We start from the raw sequence: 20,146 nt of genomic DNA, 5'->3' as shown, positions 1-20,146 counted from the left end.
TGAGGGAGGGAGGTAACTATTGACCTACTCTGTTTTTATTATGAGGATGACTTTAATTTCAGATTTATTTTGAGCCTGCTGTACCATTCATGTACAGAGGCCATTTTCTTAGGTATATCTGTACACCTGCTCATTAATACAAATATGTAATCAGCCAATCACATGGCAGCAACTCAATGCATAAAAGCATGCAGACATGGTCAAGAGGTTTAGTTGTTGTTCAAGCCAAACATCAGAATGGGGAAGAAATGTGATCTAAATGACTTTGACTGTGGAATGATTGTTGGTACCAGACGGGAGCGGTTTGAGTATTTCAGAATCTGCTGATTCCTGGGATTTTCATGCACAACAGTCACTAGAGTTTACGGAGAGTGGTGCGAAAAGCAGAAAACATCCAGTGAGTGACAGCTGTGTGGACAAAAGCACTCTGTTACTGAGTGAGGTCAGAGGAGAATGGCTAGACTGGTTCAAGCTGACAGCAAGGCGACAGTAACTCATGTAACCACATGTTACAACAGTGGTGTGCAGAAGAGCATCTCTGAACACACAACAGGTCGAACCTTGAAGTGGATGGGCTGCAGTAGCAGGAAAACATGGACATACACTCAATACAGGAGGTACCTAACAAAGTAGCCACTGAGTGTATATTATGACTGATCTTCCACTGCAGCCTTTAACTGTAACTATTCTCATATCATTTGAGTTCTTTCATTTCCAGAAATCTATTAATCCCTGTTTTGAACTAACATAATGATGAGGCCTCTTCAGTCCTCTGTTGTGGAGAATTCTAAAACTTACAGAAGAAACTTTATACCTCGTGACTCCAAGTGCTTGACAGCACAGCCAAGGGAAACATCCACCCATATTTTGTAAGTTTCAATGAGAACACACCCAATGGACTGATTCCAATTAAATTTCCCAGTTATCCTGTTAGTATTCAAATTAGTGTTTAAGGACAAATGGTCTATGACTGGCTGCCGGTCCAGTAGTTTTACCACTCCTTTGTAGATGACACACAACTTAGGGTCATACTCAGAAGTACATGTTTCATTAAATCTTGGCACAGTCATTGGCTAACGAACTGCTGCACTTTCCTAATCCATTAATATTGTGGGTATTCATGAAGTGAAACCGAAGTTTGCCTTTTTGAAATAACTATTCAGCGTATTATTTTACAATCGGTGTTTAATGTATGCAGCAGATTTGGACTGTCTGTCTGATGATAATATGAAAATTTCAATTTGTTTCCTGTGGATGTTAACTATTACTTTGAGCAGTCTCTAATTTGCTACTGATGAAGAAACTTAAAAATGAGGTTTCATCATAGAACTGGCTTCGGCAGTAACTCTGTGCTGTGTGTGGACAGCTGCATTTTCTACTGGGACATCTCGTGAGGTTCAGCTGCCGACAACGCAGACCGGATGGACACTTCAGCTCAACCAACGCTGCCAACTCGCATCACAATCGATCCATTTTACCCTCAGCTTGTTGACGCTCAGTGCTTGCCAGCCCAAATCAGGACACAGGCATCAAATCTCTTACATTGTTTAGAAGTAGCAATATTACAGCGATTTACAAGTCAAATTCAAAATAAAATTTAGTATCACAGTACATATATAAGACTATAAGACTTAGGAGCAGAATTAGGCCATCGGATCCTTCAATTCTGTTCTGCCATTCCATCATGGCTGATTTATTTTCCCTTTCGACCTCATCGTCCTGCTTACTCCCTTTAACTTTTGGTGCCCTTACTAATCAAGAACCTATCAGCCTATATACCCAGGGACTTGGCCTGTGGCAATGACTTCCACAGATTCACCACCATCTAGCTAAAGAAATTCCCTCACATCTCTATTCTGAAGGGATGTCCTTGTACTCTGAGGCTGTGCCCTCTGATCCTGGACTCTCCCATCATAGGAAATATTCTCTCTACATCCACTCTATCCTGGCCTTTCAATATTCAATAATTTCAGTGAGATGTTACCAGATACCTTGAAGTGTATGGGGTGTCAGGGAGGGGTAGTATCTTTGGTGGGGGAACATGTTGCGTCCTTTTCAAGGCAGTTAGTCCACCTTCGGTCCCCACCTGGCACTCAGTTCTCACCTGTGGCTCCCCGTAGCTGTTTGCATGCGACAGCGGCCACACCCCGGGCAATGGCTTCGACAAGCCGGCTAAACCAGGTGAGGGTAGCTGACAGGTCTCAAACCCTCGGTGAGATAGGGAGTTGTCTATCCCAGCATGTGAAGACAGGCTCTGGTGGATTGAGCGGACGAGACCAATGGAAGGTCCAACGGTCAAGAAGGCGGTCTCTACAAGTGTCGTGGAATGTGTAGAGCAGGACAAGACACAGAAGATGTCCTGGTCATCCACTGCGCCTAGTCCCATCTCCAGCTGTCTCGACTCTGTCTTGCCACTGGGTCCAGATGGGAATTGGGAAGAGGGAGTGAGGCTGACGCTGCGCAACTCTCCCTCACTTAAATCCAAATCATGCGCTAGTCTCGACACCATCATAATGGTGTCGAGGTCCTCATCAACGTCGACGATGGACAAACACCAGATACCCACCCTGTGATTCAGTTTCTTGCAGACGTTTATAGGAAAAAAAATACTATAACCTTTATGAAAAACTATACATAAACAAAAACTCACGAACAACCAATGTGCAAAAGACAGGTTGTGCAAATTTTTAAAAAATACCGAGAACCAGTTGTATGAATTCCTTGAGAATGAGTCTGTGGGTTGAGCTGTGCTGAGTGAAGTTATCCATGCCAATTCAAGAGCCTGAAGGTTGTAATGTAGAGTAATTACCATTCCTGAACCTGGGAGTGTGGGATCTAAGGCTTCTGTAGCTCCTGCCTGTTGGTAGTAGCGAGAAGAAAGCGTGACCTGGATGGTGTGAGTCCTTGGTGATGGATGTCACTTTCTTATGGCAAATGTGTTCAATGGTGGGGACAGCTTTGCCTGTGATGGACTGGGCTGTGTTCACCATTTTCTGTAGACATTTCCATTCCTGGGTATTGGTGACTTGCAAATTATAGTCTCCCTGTACACGACACGGACAGCCACAGGCACAAGGATAACCTCTATGTCTCCAAGACACATAATGCTGTTGTTTCTCATATAACAGGGATAGTAGGTAAAGGAATGATCCTTAAATAAATCACAGTGATTCTGAAACTTTAGGCAAACTATATACAAGGCAAACAGTACATATTTCCGAAAGGTAGTTTCAATAGCAGTCAGAAGAGGTGCCCAGCTGAGCTGGTGAAATGTTCCTCTGCACAGGGGAGTAAATTTTAATTTCCCACAAATTACAACATTTAAGAGGCATTTAGACAGGTAACACACACAAAATGCTGGACGAACTCAGCGGGTCAGGCAGCGTCTATAGAAATGAATAAACAGTCGCTGTTTTGGGCCGAGACCCTTCTTCGGAACAGGCACATGAATCGGCAGGGAATAGAGGAATGTGACCATGTGCAGGCGGGTGGGTTTAAGTCGATTTGGCATCATGGTCAGCACATACCTGCTGTTGTGGCTGTATATTTTTATGTTCTGTGTTCAAAAGTGAGTTTTCTTTGTAAAACTTCTCTCCCTTGCAAGTGTTGTGACAATATCTCCCTTCCACTAGGGCTGAGTTTTTCAGATTCCAACTCCCTCTGGGTGAAAAATTCTTCCTCAGAGTGGCCTCATCTCAAACCTTTGCCCTCTGATTTTAGACAGTCCCGCTGTGGAGCAAATTTCCCTACAGTTTAGGCCCTTCATCACCTCGGAGGCTTCTGTCAGGCCTGGGTTAAACTCCTCTGCTCTGTGGAGAACAAATTCAGTTGAGCTGGCCTCTCTTTATAACAGACACACTCCATCCCAGTGGCATCTTAGTGTTCAATGAGCCGACAAACTAAAGTCCACTTAATCCCCCCCTCAGACGGCAACCTGCCATTCCAGAAAATTCAGTCTGGTGAACAGGAGAATATACTGAGTGACAACAGTTGCAATATTATTTCTTCTTGTAAAGTTACATTGATTTATATTGACCTCCAGTTTGAGGGGATGCAGCCCATGATAGTTAGAAGCGAATAAAGTCCACAATTCAGGAGAGATGATTGATGGTGTAGAAAACTTCAGACTGCAAATTCTGGATTTGAGCTGTTTCTTCATTGCTAATTTAGGACAAAGGAGCAAGACTATGTCACCCTTGTGGCAACACACAATGCGCTGGAGGAACCCAGTGGGCCAGGCAGCATCTATGGAGGGAAATGGGCAGTTGACATTTCGGGCCGAGATCCTTCAAAATGTTGACTGTCCACTTCCGCCCATGGATGCTGCTTTGGTCTGCGGAGTTCTTCCAGCTTTTTTCCGTGTGTTGCTCTTGATTTTCAGCACCTGCAGTACCCTATGTCTCTATATCACACACATAATGACTTTGGTTCACTTTTTGGAGTAGGGAGTGGAGGTGGTCGCTGTTGTAATGTAGAGGAAGTGACAACCAATCTGCACTCAGCAAGCTTGCACAAACGGGAGCAGGGCAGCCATCAGTAGATCTGCGCGCATTAGTAAGGAGTAGCACTCTAATAGACCTCGACTTGTGGCCCTTGTGGCTAAAGGGATTAGGGGGTATAGGGGAAAGGCTGGTGCGGGGTTCTGAGTTGGATGATCAGCCATGATCATACTGAATGGCGGTGCAGGCACAAAGGGCCGAATGGCCTACTCCTGCACCTATTTTCTGTTTTCTATGACTAGTGTCTCCCTCCTCCAGCTGTTTCTAATCCTAACACTTACCTCTTCCCCCAGCTTACCACATTTTTTCCCCTTTCTTCCTCTGCCCCCTCAGATACATTAGGGACATTAAGAAATTCTTAGATAGGCGCATTGATGATAGAAAGTGAAAAGCTACATAGGAGAGAAGATTTGCATTGATTTGAGAGTAAGTTAAAGGGTTAGCACAGCACTGTGGACCGAAGGGCCTGTACTGCGCTGTACTGCTCCATCAATCATTCACCTGTCAGTGTCCAACTCCACTCCCGTTCCCCTTCTCCTCTCTATAGTGGCCATGTCACCTTCCAAATCTCCGTCATGATGCAGAATCGTTCCAGATTCTCCAATCAACATTTCTTTTGCCTCAATCATTGTCTGCTGTGTGAAGTTGGCATTCATAGTTGCATTGGCCCTTTAAAAACCGTGTCTGGGAAGGTGTGAGCTGGAAATGATTTGGTCAAGTCATTACGTAAACCAATATCAGGAACTGCACCGTAACTTTGGTGTCACAAAGTGGCTGCTGGGAGCTGTAGTTTGGAGTTTGCTTCCATCACTTCCCTTATGTTGAACTTCAAGAACTACAACTCCCAGAAAGCAGAGCAGAGATTATGTGGCAGGCACTTCGCTGCAGGATGGCCAGTTATTATTGATTGATTGGCGCTTGATAATTTATATTAATGGCGTGCAATCCCTGCTGAAGAAAGGTGAGAGTTCTCCCGTCATTCAATCAGTCAACAATAATGTGCGTTGGTACCCAGCTGGCCACCTGAAGCAGACGACCGGCATTTTTACAATTACTTTAAATACTTCATAGTCTATAAAGTCCTTTTTAAATGTCATCATGCGGGAAGCACAGCTACTACTTAGTGCACAGCAAGCTTCCAAAAATTGTTTAATTGTCAATTGAAGATGCTTGAAGGCAGCAGGAGAGACCTTTGCTGGCATTCCCTGAGGCACAGGAATACTGCATCCATCAGGAGAGTACAGTGATCCCTGATTTCAGCCTGACATTGGCACCTCTGACCATCGCCAACCCTACCTTTTGTGCTCAAGTCTTGAACCCTCAGCTTTCTGACCCCATCGGGGCGCAGTTACTTCAGGATCAGTTGGAAGATGTCAAAGTAAATGTATTTTCAAAGTACATATGAGTCATAATATAACTACTTTCAGATTTATTTTCTTGCAGGCTTTCACAGGAAAACAAAAATATACCAATACAATCAATGGGAAAACTATACATAAACAAAGACGAATGTGCCAATGTGCTAAAGGAGACATACTGTGCAAATAAAAAATAAATTAGCAGATAAGTAATACTCAGAACACGAGTTGTAGAGTCTGACAGGTAATTGCCATAAGGAAAGAAAGGATAGCAAGCTAGGAGAATGAGGGATGATGGGAGGGAGCGGATAACTCAATCAGTGGGAGGGGTGGGGGTCTGAGAATATGGCCAAGAATTCAAGGAGGCCAGAATCCCACACTGGTGGAATGAAGAACACCTGAAAATACAAAGTCACAAGAGACTGCAGGTGCTGGAATCTGGAGCGACAATTTGCGGGAGGAACTCAACAGGTCAATCAGCATCTGCGGAGGGAAAGGATTGTCAGCGTTTTGGGTCAAAACCCTAAATTAAAACGTCAGCAGTTCCTTTCTCCCCACTAATGCTGCTCAGTCCAGTGAGTTCTGCCAAAACATGAAGGAGAAGGACATTTGCTGAATGTCAGTAATCAGCAAGGACCTCGTGACCTACAGGTTACTGAGGCTTAATGAGCATGAGGTTGCCCCTCGTCCGGAACGTGCTTATTTCTCCTTGTGTGCAGTTGTCTTTGCTGTCAGGTCACCTCCAGATCTGCTTCTCAAATCCCCAACCATGGTGGGCAGTGACTTAATCAATGGAGGGTGAGGGCGTTGGAGATTGAGGAGGGGTCATCACTGCCCTGCCCACTCTAATCTCACCTGAAGCCCATGCAAGAAGAACAGCCAGTCGCTGTACCTGCTGGCTTCAGCCTTCAACCATGAGAGTTTTCAAAGTTCAGAGTAAATTTATTACCAGTGTACATATATGCCATCATATACTACCTTTAGTTTCATTTTTGCAGGCATTCATAGCAGAACAAGAGTCAATGAAAAGCTACACATGAAGACTGATAAACAACCAATGTGCCAAAGATGACAAACTCTGCAAATACAAAAAAAGAATCAATAAATAAATAAATAATACTGAAAACATGAGTTATCGAGTCCTTGAAAGTGAGTCCATAGGTTGTGGATTCTGTTCAGAGTTGAGGCTATTCACACTAATTCTGGAGCATGGTGTTTGAGGAGTAATAACTGCTCCTGAACCTAGTGGTGTGGGACCTAAGGCTCCTGACCCTCTTCCCGATGTTACCAGCGAGAAGAGAACATCGCCTGGATGGAGGGGGTCCTTGATGATGTTTGCTGCTTTCATGTGGCAGTGCTCATGGTAGACGAGCTCTGTCCTGTGCTCGTCAATGTCCCAATGGTCTATGCACCCATGGAGAAGTAGGAGCAGAATTAGGCCATTCAGCCCATCGAGTCTGCTCCGCCATTCCATCATGGCTGATTTATTATACCTCTCAATCTCATACCTAACTCTCCTCATGTCTGTAAAGGGCAAGACCATGAAAGCACCTCACAACATATCTATTTGCATTGCAAACTATAAAAGGAATACTGTAAAAGTAAACACTTATCTCACTGCTCACCCATCTTCCAGGAGCTGTGGTGAAGTGCAACATAGCGCCTTAAAATCAAGCAAGTACTTGTCCTCATTCAGGCAAGAGGCTTATTGCCTGTCTTGGAGTCGGCGTAGCCTTGTGTCACCTGCCACCCAAAGGACAATGCTCTGGCCTATTTACAAGGTAACACCACACTGCTTCAGGGCACACTTTTCTCAGAGGCCAGAGAACCTTTGGAATTCAGTGGAGGCCAGGTCATTAGAAATTTAAGGTGGAGATAGATTTGAATGATCTGGGTACTGAGGGTTATTGGGGAACTGGCTGAGAAGAGGGATTGTGATCAGCAAAGATTAGCCATGATCATATCGATGGCTTTGTTGCCTTATCCCTTCCCTTTTGCCTTCTTGTGACCGCTATCCCGAAAGCAGGCGGCACCCCACAAGGATTAATTGAGGTGAATCAGATGAACGCATTAAAGGAATGGACTGGTTCTCTCTTCTCGGATGCCGCCTGACCTGCGGAGTAATCTCACTAGCCTCAAGTCTCCCCAGACCTGCAGCGTCTGTGGAGACACAAGAGATGGCAGACGCAGGAATCCCGAGCAACAAACAATCTGCTGGAGGAACTCAGCGGTTCGAGCAGCATCTGTGGGGGTGGGAGAGACTGCTGACGTTTCAGGGTGAAACCCTGCATCAGGAAATACTCTGGCAGCATGGTGCAGTGTAGTTAATCGCCCACTATAAATGGCTTCCATAAATTGCCCGCAACGCATAGGCGAATGGTATGAAGCCGATGGAAATTAGTGGAGAATACGAATACAATCAACGTAGGATTAATGTTTAAGGGCAGCATGGGAATATAGTGGTTAGCACAGCGCTTTACAGTACCAGCAACCCGAATTCAACTCCCGCCCCTGCCTGTGAGGAGTTTGTACTTTCTCCCTGTGACCGTGTGGGTTTCCTTCAGGTGCTCTGGTTTCCTCCCACAGTCCAAGGACCTACCAGTTGATAGGCTAATTGGTCATTGTAAATTGTCTTGTGGTTAGGCTAGGGTTAAATCGAGGATTGCTGGTTGGTGTGGCACGAAGGACTGGGAGGGCCTATTCCGCGCTATATTTCAATCAATCAAGTCAAGTCGCTTTTTATTGTCATTTCGACCATAAACTGCTGGTACAGTACACAGTAAAAACGAGACAACGTTCCTCCAGGACTGTGGTGCTACATGAAACAACCGAAAACTAGACTACAGACCTACACAGGACTACATAAAGTGCACAAAACAGTGCAGGGCAGTACAATAAATAATAAACAATGGGCACAGCAGAGGACAACTTACAATATAATAATAAATAATGTAGATGGCAGTCTAGACTCTGGGTATTAAGGAGTCTGATGGCTTGGGGGAAGAAACCATTGCCCAGTCTGGTCGTGAGAGCCCGAATGCTTCGGTACCTTATGCCAGGTGGCCGGAGGGCGAAGAGTTTGTATGAGGGGGTGCGTGGGATCCTTCACAATGCTGTTGCCTTTACGGGTGCAGCGTGTAGTGTAAATGTCTGTAATGGCGGGAAGAGAGATCATTGAGATAGATAAACAAGGCGGGGATTGAGGGGGGATGTGATTGAAACGTATAAAATCCTAAAGGGATTGGACAGGCTAGATGCAGGACGATTGTTCCCGATGTTGGGGAAGTCCAGAACGAGGGGTCACAGTTTGAGGATAAAGGGGAAGCCTTTTAGGACTGAGATTAGGAAAAACTTCTTCACACAGAGAGTGGTGAATCTGTGGAATTCTCTGCCACAGGAAACAGTTGAGGCCGGTTCATTGGCTATATTTAAGAGGGAGTTAGATATGGCCCTTGTGGCTACGGGGATCAGGGGGTATGGAGGGAAGGCTGGTGTAGGGTTCTGAGTTGGATGATCAGCCATGATCATAATAAATGGCGATGCAGGCTCGAAGGGCCGAATGGCCTACTCCTGCACCTATGTTCTATGTTGAGGGTCAGCAGGGACCGGGTGGGCCGAAGAACAGGTTGCGGCGTTGTGTCTCTCCCTACGACTCCATGACTATGACTAGCTATGTGACGTGGGGGCAGGGTGCGGTTAAAATGAAAACAAAATCGCAAACATTCTGAGAGGACGAAAGAAAAACGTCAATTTTTTTTTTAAAAAATGCCTGCTCGGAACTACCGGCCAAATTCCCGGCACCAGCGCGGGTCAGGTGCAGGATTTACATCAGAGGCAAGAGAGAGGAAAAAATGTAAAGTAACCAGAATGCTTCGGAGTGTAAGAGCTTCAGTTCCGGAGTAAAGAGGCGATGAGTAGGTCATTAAACAGCATCTTGTGATCTTGGTTGTTCCATTTTGATGCGATCGATGAGGAGCGAGAGGAGGGCAAGAGGAAAAGTACACAGACACACTCATACACACACATACAGGGCACCGCACTGAAAAGCTGCTGGCCGCATTTCCAGTTCGGTTAGTTTCATGTTTCGTGTGTTAGTTGTGGCGTTGGCTGAAACTGACGCGATTAGCGCTGTTACACAATCGGGGTTGCTCACTGGGCAAGGATCGCCGGGGTAGCGCCGCGCTGGGCTGGACTTGCATCTCCTCCCCACGTCTCCCTAAACAGCCACTTCCCCCTTTAAATTCTTAATTGCAACTCCCCCCACCCACCCCTCCACTACCCAACCCCCCCTCCTTTTTAAAAAAAATTCCCCTCCCCTTCCCCGGCTTTGCGAATCCAGCCATGTTACAGAATGACACGAAAAGGCAATCAGCCTGCAGTCCATATCTGGAGACGGAACTGGAGTCCTTTAAGAGTGCAGAGGTCAGCTGTGGGAGTGAGAGTACCCAGCTGGACTGCCACCCTGCACCTGGCAACTTGGTGCTCCAAGATCATGGAGGGACTAGCTCACCTCACAGCAACCTAGGCTGGCCCACCAGCCAGGGGGGCGAGGAAAGCCTCCTCCAGCAGAGGGTCCTGCCAACTGCCATGCTGCTGCCCAAGATGGTCCACCTGGGCCCCCTCTTCGGCGGGACTTTCCCCTCAGCGCACCAGATGGGGCTGTTGCAGCAGCACAGACAGTCGTCCCTCAACCAGCATCCTCCCCCGGGGTCCTTCCCCCAAAGGAACGGCTTCAGCGGACAGCAGCAGAGTTTCAGGGCGTTCAGCTGGGGCGGACACCAGCAGCAGAGCGGAGGAGGTGGAGGAGGAAGTGGTGGCTGGGACTCCCTCAGTACTCCCTGCAGCAGGAGCCTGAGGAGATCGGTTGGAGTAATGGGAGTCTCGAACTCGATCGCATCCTGCTCTTCCAAGAGGTCCTATTCCAGTCACCTCATGGTGCCTCCAAAGTTGAACAGGAGCCAACCTGGACTAACTCCCAAATCCTGGATGGATGACAACCCAGTGTGCACAGACAGCAACAGCAACTGGCTGCCTCAACAGCAGGTAAACCCCTTATATTTTTCTCTTGGGACTGTCACAATGTGCGGGCTGGAAGTATTTTGCTACTGTTGACACCTCTCTTACTGAAGGGATTATCTAGGCTCATTTCCGTGGCTCGCTCTGCTAACTGGAGGTCAGTGGTTTAGACTATGTCATCTCCAAGTTAGGAGGATGGGGGCCCAGTGATTCAGGTTTGATCCTGACATCCAGCGAAGTGTGTGTGGAGCTTCTGCCTTCTCCTTGTGAATGTGTGTGTTTCCGCTGGGTGCTCCAGTTCCCCCTCCTCCCACGTCCCCAAAAAACACTGTCTAGACAGGTGCCCCTGTAAGTTGCACCTCCTCCCAGTGAACTGTTGGGTATGTGTGGGTTTTTACAGGGCAAGTTAGTACGAGGTCGAATGTTCCGTGAGTCAACATTGGGCCAAATGGTTGTATAGAAATGTGGAAAGTGGGTTCAAGACTTGAATTTTTTTGAAAAATTGAGATACAAATGCAGAATAGGCCACTCCGGCCTTACATAGAAACATAGAAAATAGGTGCAGGAGTAGGCCATTCGGCCCTTCGAGCCTGCACTGCCATTTATTATGATCATGGCTGATCATCCAACTCAGAACCCTGCGCCAGCCTTCTCTCCATACCCCCTGATCCCCGTAGCCACAAGGGCCATATCTGACTCCCTCTTAAATATAGCCACACTGGGCAGCATCCCTCAATTTAATCCCAGCCTAATCACAGGACAATTTACAATGATCCTACCAACCAGTAAGCCTTTGGACTGCAGGAGGAAACAGAAGCCCCTGGAGGAAACGCACGCGGTCACGGAAAGAACGTACAAACTCCTTGCAGGCAGTGGCCTGTACTGTAAAGCATTGCTATGCTACCTTGCCCATATTATTACAGGTGTAACACCCCAGGCAGTACTGAGGGAGTGCTGCACAGGCTATTAAACCCAAGGTCTGTCCTCCCTTTCAGGTGCATGTTAAAGATCCAAAGGGAATATCTTTAAGAACAGCATTCACCTGTGCCTGCGATAGCCTGTTTAATAAAAACGCTTTATCGAGCAGTTATCACAGTTCCGTGGGGGCCTGCTGTGCACAAATCTGTTGGCGCAAAGCTGACTTTGCAGCAGTCACTGATGGTAACACACCCGAAATGCTGGAGGATTTCTACAAGTCAGACACCTATGCAGGGGAAATAAATATATTTATGATTCATTGATTGTAAGGTGTTTTGAAAGGGTATATGTTAATGTAGGCCTGTTCTGGTTTCCTTCATCCTTTCCCTTTTCCCCCATGGTCCACTCACCTCTCCCATCAGATTCTTTCTTTTTTCAGCCCTTCATCTTTTCCACCTCTCACCTCACGGCTTCTCTCTTCATCCCCCACCCAACTACCTTCCCTCTCACCAGGTTTCACCTAACACCAAGCTTGTACTCCTTCCCCCTCCCTCCAGCTTCTTATTCTGACTTCTTCACCCTTCCTTTCCAGGCCCGATGAAGGGTCTCAGCCTGAAATGCCTTCTGCTTATTCCTTTCCATAGTGGCGGCCTAACCTACTGAGTTTCTCCAGCATTTTGTGTGTACTACTCTGCATTTGCAGACTCTCTTGTGTTTATGTCAGCTTAGGCCTTCCTTCTTTGTACTGGCTCATTGTAACATTGTGCCCTGTCCCCACAAGACACTGATGTTTCTCATTAACAGAAATTTTGCTGACTTTGTCTATGGGAGGGGACTTAGTAGCCTGGGGTACCACGTCTGCGGGCTACACCTCGTCTGAAATGCCCACGTCCCACAGATGTGGCCAACATTGGCTCCTTCTCCATTGCTTGTGTAGCTTAGCAAAGGAGACCACCTCTCTCGTCTCCCTGAGCAATTAGCCGAAGGCGCGCTAATGGCCAGGTCACAGTCAGTGTCCAAGTTAGCAAGAAGCAGTGACCTTTACTGTTGCGAGCATTGGGAGATCAAAGGAATTGCCATCTGGCCATGTTACTGGGACTGGAGGCTTTGAGTTATAAGGGTGGATTAGGACTTTGTTTCTTGGAGTGAAGGAGGGAGAGGGGTGACCTTTTCGACCTTTATCAATCATGAGGGATATACAGCATTCAGCACCTATATAAAGCTCGGGTGCCTAAGACTTTTGCACAGTGCTGCATTTGTCAACGTGGAGCGGAGAGGGAGTTTGTAAATCTGGCAGGAGCAAAGACCATAAGGCCATAAAATCTAGGAGCAGAATTAGGCCATTTGGCCCATCGAGGCTGCTCCACCATTTCATTATGGCTGATTCATTTCCCCTCTCAGCCCCATTCTCCTTTATCCCTTTATGCCCTGACCAATCAAAGAATTAATCAACCTCTGCCTTAAATATACTCAATGACTTGGCCTCCACAGCCACCTGTGGCAACGAATTCCACAGATTCACCGCTCTCTGGCTAAAGACATTCCTCCTTATCTCCATTCTAAAAGTTTGCCTGTCTATTCTGAGGCTGTGTCCTCTGGTCGTAGGCTCCCCCTCCATAGGAAACATCTCCACATCCACGCTGTTGAGGCCTTACAATATTCCATAGGTTCCAAAGGATGTTGGGAATGATGAGGGTGGAACGCCATGGGAGGGTTGTGAGAGAGGTGACAGAGAAGGAGTACAGGAGGCTGGGGTGACGCAGGTGCAGACACACCTGGCACTGAGACAACAGGCAAGGTCATTTAATTCCAAACAGTTGGTTCATCGATCAATACAGAATGTCTGCCTGGCTCTTCCTGTTCCCTCCCCTCTTCTCAACCACGATTCCCCTTCCCCTGCCTCTTCCTACTCTCGGTCCACAACAGAGACCCATATCAGAATCAGGTTTATCATCTCTCACATATGTCACAAAACTTGTTTTCGTTTGTGTGGCAGCAGTACAGTGCAATACTACAATACTGTGCAGAAGTCTTGGGTGCCCTAGCTGTATAGTGTGCCTAAGACTTTCATACAGTACTGTAGATCAGTGGTCCCCAATTGTAGGCACCTAATTAATTAGCTTGTTTATTTCCGCTTTTTTCTTAAAGATGTGCTGGGTGTTCTGGTTTCCTCCTACAGTCCAAAGACGTACTGGTTGGTAGATTAATTAGTCTTTGTAAATTGTCCTCTGATTAGGCTAGGATTAAATCAGGGAGTGGCTATTCAGCATGCCTCAAAGTGCCAGAAGGGCCTATTCCATATTGAATCTTAATTTAAAAAGTTAAAAATGATTTAGAGGGATATGGCCCATACAAAGGTGAATGGGACTAGCCTGGTCAGTATTGACCAATTATGTCAGTAGGTTTATTTCTGTGCTGTATGACTCTTTGATTCTACCCAAGGGCTCTGCAGAATGGAAAAGGCCTTTAATTTGTCTGTTGGCCGCTTCCAAATGAGAGGGATTAAAATCACATTACTGCTTGAAGGATTTCCACTGTGAATTGTGGAGTAAAGTGCTAATCCCTCCAATTGAGGTGGTGGGGGAGGTCTGGAATCTGATAAATCCACTACCACAAGGTCACCCTGAATTTGGGGCAGGGGGGCAGTGGAATTTAATGGGCGGAAGAGGGGAACTGCAGGAGGGCAAAGGGATTGTGGTGGTGAATGAGAGGAGTGGGGGGGGGGGGAGCTCAAAAGCCTCAAATTCAGACCACGTAGTTGGGATAATGCTATAAAACCGGGCCTTGTTTTGTAATCTGAATCCCCATTTTAAAATGGAGCCTGGACAGGCTAAGATCTGGAGCAACAAACGATCTGCTGGAGAAACAGCATCTGTGAGGGTGAGGACTTGTTGATTGGTTTCAGGGTAGGGTCTTAATGCAGGGGTTTGGCCCAAGATGTAAACAGTTCTTTCCCCGCCCACCTACAGATGCTGCTAAACCCACCGAGTTCCTCCAAGTAATTGTTTGTTGCCCTACTTTAAGCTGCTATCTAAGAATGCGGGGGAATCTAACTGAAACCTACCGAATGTTGAAAGGACTAGATAGGATGGATGCGGAGAGGATGTTTCTTATGGTGGGGGTATCCAGAACTAGAGGGCACAGCTTCAAAATTGAGGGGAGATCCTTTTAGAACAGAGGTCAGGAAGAATTTGTTTTTAGCCAGAGAGTAGTAAATCTGTGGAACGCTCTGCCACAAACTGCGGTGGAGGCCAAGTCCGTGGGTATATTTAAGGTGGAAGTTGATCGTTTCCTGATCGGTCAGGGCATCGAAGATGTGGCGAGAAGTCAGGTGTCTGATGATGAGTGGGATCCGATTTCAGCTATGATGGAATGGCAGAGCAGACTTGCTGGGCCGAATGGCCTAATTCTGCTCTTATGTCTTGTGTCTTAACTCTTTTGAAAGCAGATCACTTTCCTGATAGTTATTTAGTTTTTCAGTAAGATCCTCTTTTTGTTTGGCTTTTGCCTGTCGTTGGAAAAGTTGATGTCTACATGTCCATGTGGCCTAGAGCAGTGGTTCCCGACCACTGGCCCGCAAAGCATGTGCTACCAGGCCGCGAGGAAACGATATGAAACGATACGAGTCAGCTGCACCTTTCCTCATTCCCTGTCACACACTGTTGAACTTGAACACCAGCACCCCCCCCCCCCCCCCACCGGGTGGGTCGGTCAGTCCGCAGTGCAAAAAAAGGTTGGGGACCCCTGGCCTAGAGGGTCAATGGGTGTCTTTGGGCGCCTGTACTCTGACTCTATTTAACACTGTGTGAGTCTCACTTGGTGATCTGAAGGAGCTGACCTTGATCTCAGAGGCTGCAGCAACTTCTCAAGAGTAAGTTGTTCACCATTAACAGCATTGCAAAAGTCTTAGGCCCCTATATATAGCCAGTGTACCTAAGACCTTTGCACAGTACTGTAGTCATTTTATGTATTGCACTGTACTGCTGCCACAAAAAACAAATTTCTTTGCATGTGAGTGATGATAAACTTGATTTTGATGAGGGCCTCTGTTGTGGACTGAAATTGGGAAGAGGACAGGGAAAGAGGAATCATGGTTGGGGAAAAAAGGAAGGAGCAGGAAGCAGCAGAGAGATATTCTGTAATGATCAATAAACCAATTGTTTGGAATCAAATATCTTTTCCTGGTGTCTCGGGGCTGGCTGTGTCTGCATCTGTGTCACCTCCCTGCCCCCGACACTCCTCTGTCAGCAGTCCCTCACCCCTCCCACAGCACTTTGCTCTTACCATTCCCAACATTCTTTGCACCTGCCAGATTTCCAAACTTGCTCTCTGCACCACGTTGACAAATACAATACTGTGCTAAAGTCTCAGGCACTCTAGCTATTTGTGTGTGTGTGTGCCTACGATTTTTGCACAGTACTGTATTTGCTGCGGCACACAGAATGGAAATCGGGTAGCACCTGTGGAGGGAAATGGACAGGTGATCTTTTGAGTTGAGACCCTTCATCTGGATTGAAGGGTCGAAGGGGAGACAGCCAGTGTGAAAAGGTGGATGGAATGGGTGGAGCAAGAGCTGGCATGTGATGGGTGGATCCAGGTGAGAGGATAATAGGTAAATGAGGGAGAGAGTGGGGATGATGTCAGAAACTGGGAGATGAAAGGCGGAAGTGACAAAGGGCTAAAGTGATGGAGTCTGACAGGAGGCAAAGCTGGAGCATTGAATCGAGGGAGGATGGAGGGAAACCATTGGGATGCATTTGTGGGTAGAGAGGATAGGAGAGGTGAAAGAGATTGTAATGCGATTGCTCGAGTGGAGTATGATATTCTCCTAAGTTGTCTGTTGGTGGTCCTCAGGTGGCTGTGGAGGTCGATTTGGGATCCAAATATTCTGAAGGGTTTTCAGACCTCACAATTGTGTCCTCTTCTCCACTTACTAATCGTCACGGGACTTTACCCAGGGTGTCAGGGTGGATTCCTTGTGCGCGATTTTGTTTAACGTGCAGCGGCTAATGCACGGGTAGCCATCACAAGGTCCTTGACAGGTCGGAGGCAGGGTCCAGTGGCATGGGGTGTAAGATGACCGAGGACCCTTCATTGAGGTAGCCTTCCTCAGCCTTCACTTCTGTTGTGATGTGTCTGGTAGCTCCACTGTCGAGGTCTTTGTTGGATCGATATTTGTTTGGGACCGTCCCCTTGACCTCACTGCTGTGGGTGACCCTACCAGGAGCTGAGGGATGGATAGCTAAACTTCAGACGGAATCCCTCTCGGGATCTCAGGAACTCACAGGCCTCTCCACCACAACAAGGTGACGATCCTCAAGAGAAGGATTGGGGAAAGAGATAAGGTGATGTGGGGAGAGGAGAGGAAAAAAAAGAAAAGAACAAGAAAAAGATGGGCGAGGTGAACAGTTACCAGAAATTAGAGCATTCAACGTTCCTGCTGCCGGGTGTGAGACTACGCAGGAGGAGGTGAGATGCTGTTCCACTAATTGGTATTTAGCCTCAATGTGGCAGTAGAGGAGGCACGGCTGCGTTGTGGGGAGAGATCTCCAGCGTCTAATAATAATGTTGAAGTGAATGCAAATTAGGTCGTTGTGTGACCAAGATGGTGGTGTTCTCATATCCTTCTTGTTCTTGTCCTCCTTGCTGGTAGAGGTCACAGGTTTGGAAAGTGTTGTCGGAGTACCCTGGGCACTTTTTTTTTATCAATAGTGAACACTCCCTGTACACTGCCCCCCCTCTACCATTCCTTCCATTCTCAGCCCATTCATATGCCTGTCGAAGAGCCTCTCAAGTGCTTCTGTTGTATTTACCTCCACTACCAACTGTGGCAGTGCTTTCCAGGTGCCCATCGCTCTCTGTAAATAAACATTCGCCCTGCACACCTCCTTTGATTTTACCCCCATCCCCATCTTTAAATAATGGCCTCTAGTTTGAGATGTTTTGACCCTGGGAGAAAGATACTGGCTGTCAGCCCTATCTGTGCCTCTCATAATCTTATACATTTCTATTAGGCCTCCCCTCAGCCTCTTCCCAGGTTTGTCCAACCTTTCCCTGTGGCCCATGGCACATGTCCTCTAATCCGATGGGCATCAACGTTTTAGAAACCTTCCACCATCAAGTTTCTGAACAGATGATGAACCAACCATAAACACAACCTCATATTTTGTGTTGTCTTTTTGCAGTACTTATTTAAATATATAAATAGTGCAAAAAGACTGCGAAAATATATATTTTGCTTTTTACATCTGGCGTTGTAGTGCTGCTGCAAAACAACAAATTTTATGAAATAGGTCAGTGATATTAAACCTGATTCTGATTCTCTCCTGCACCCTCCCCATTGCGTCCACATCCTTCCTAAAAAAGGGGCAATCAGAATTGAACGCAATAGTCCAAATGCTGCTGAACCAGAGTTTTATAATATGCAGATGAAGCGGAGTATTAGTGAAAGCAGCAATGAGCTGGGAGAGGGAACGGACCTGAGAGTACAGGAGCTTATTTGTTGTGCGCAATATCTTGCAGGAAATCTGAAGGTCAGATAAAATTTTCCATTGCTCAATCGAACAACACTAGGGGAGAAGGAAGCACAGGTGCTCTTTCATGTGAGGGAGGAATGCTTTGCCAAAGACTGTAAGTGCCAGATAACAACTTTGATCTCCCGTCTGAGGCCTAGAAGCCAGCCCACTGCTGAATTAGTGCTGCCACAGGGCCTGGGTGTTCCTGAGCTAGTCCAAGCTGTTGGTTGCTGCCTTTTGCCTCTGGATCAATCCTCGTGTACTGGTGGGTGTATGCCAAGGCTCGGCCTTGTTAGTCTGCCTTGAGGGAAAGGCCAGCCCAAGGCTGAAGTGTGAAAATGACACTGGGTGGAGATTCTGGTAGTAAGACCTTGGTTTCTGATACTGCAACCCCGTCCTTGTGGCATGGGGAGAGATGTCACATGTTGTTTTTATCCCAGACTGGATAATTCAGCTTGCAAAGGAACTGAAGAATTTAGGTCGGCACAAAACTCTTAGCTTATTTTGAAACAAAAAGAAACTTCAGTAGGAACTCAGTGGGTCAGATAGCATCTGTAGAGGGAAATGGACAGTCGATATATTAGGAGAAAAGAGCGACTGTCCATTTCCCTCTCTGGACTAACACACACAGAAAGCTGGAGCATCTTAGCAGGTCAGGCAGCATCTTCGGAAAGGAATAAAAAGCCCTCTACAGATGCTGCCTTCCCCAGCAGTTTTAATTTTGCTCCAAATTCCAGCATCTGCAGTCTCTCGCATCTCCATCTTCTTCTAAATTTTATGGTTTTCATCTCCTCACCTCCTTCATCCTCCACAATGCACATCAGTGAAGATAATTGGCCAATTAAATTCAGTACTCACTCATACAGAAAGCTGGCCACTTACTATTTAGAAAATAGAGTTGAGAATCAAAGGGAGAAAAGGGGGTTTGATCAATTGTGCTGTACTGAGGCTATCTAATTTAGCTTCTGTGGATGTCTGCATTGGTTGTGGTAATGCCTGGCGTCAAGGATCTTCAGCTCTGAATGCTAATACGAAAAAATCTGCAGATGCTGGAGATCCAGGCGGTGCACACAAAATGTTGGAGCAACCCAACAAGCCAGGCAGCATCGGTGGAAAAGAGTAAACAATCAATATTTCAGGCTGAGATCATTCGTCAGGATCGGACAGGTCCCGATGAAAGGTCTTGGCCCAAGATGTTGACTGTTCCATAGACGCTGCCTGGCCTGCGAGGTTCTGAATGCTGTTGCTTGCTTAATTGCTTGATGCTTGTATGATTCGTGTTATTTCTCTCTCCCCCCCCCCCCCCCCGGTGTTCAATGGTCTTTTTTTGTTTTAAATGGATTCTATTGTTTTTTTTGTTTTGTGGCTGCCTGTGAGGAAACAAATCTCAAGGTTGTACATATAAAGTATACATACTTCGATAATAAATTTATTTTGAATTTTGAGATCTTGGAGTGCAGGTCCACTAATCTCTACGAATTGCTTTGGATTTCCAGATAATGAGTTTTTAAAAAAAACAAATCAATCACTTGTTTTCAGTTCCAGAGGGATGGCATTAAAACATAGGGAAATAAGCTGAACCTTTTTTAGTGCATACTTGGTATTGCATGCAGTTCTGATTGCCATATTATATAAAGTATATAGAAATTTGGAGAGAGTGCAGAAGCTTACTAAGATTACAGGAGAGACAGGAGGATCCTACAAGGATTTTAAGAGAGTCTAGGAATAAGGGCGCAACCCCAGAATTAGATTAGATTAGATTATGAGGACACTCAGTCCTCGTTTATTGTCATTTAGTAATGCATGCATTAAGAAATGATACAATGTTCTTCCAGTATGA

At 46.4% G+C, this 20,146-nt stretch overlaps 1 protein-coding gene across 1 annotated transcript in view; it reads left to right on the top strand.

Moving 5' to 3' along the window:
- Positions 1 to 9,724: 9,724 nt before the first annotated feature.
- LOC140201843 (cytoplasmic polyadenylation element-binding protein 2-like) overlaps positions 9,725 to 20,146 on the top strand; it is a 74,156-nt gene continuing 63,734 nt past the window's right edge. The window contains exon 1 of the mRNA XM_072266563.1: positions 9,725 to 10,900. Within this exon, the coding sequence (XP_072122664.1) occupies positions 10,199 to 10,900 (702 nt within the window). The 5' untranslated portion in view covers positions 9,725 to 10,198. The remainder of the gene's footprint in view (positions 10,901 to 20,146) is intronic.

This window comes from Mobula birostris, chromosome 8, assembly GCF_030028105.1.
Source record: "Mobula birostris isolate sMobBir1 chromosome 8, sMobBir1.hap1, whole genome shotgun sequence".
NCBI classification, from domain to species: Eukaryota; Metazoa; Chordata; class Chondrichthyes; order Myliobatiformes; family Myliobatidae; genus Mobula; species Mobula birostris.
Note: the sequence above shows the minus strand (reverse complement) of the source record. Positions and strands in the feature narration are given on the sequence as shown.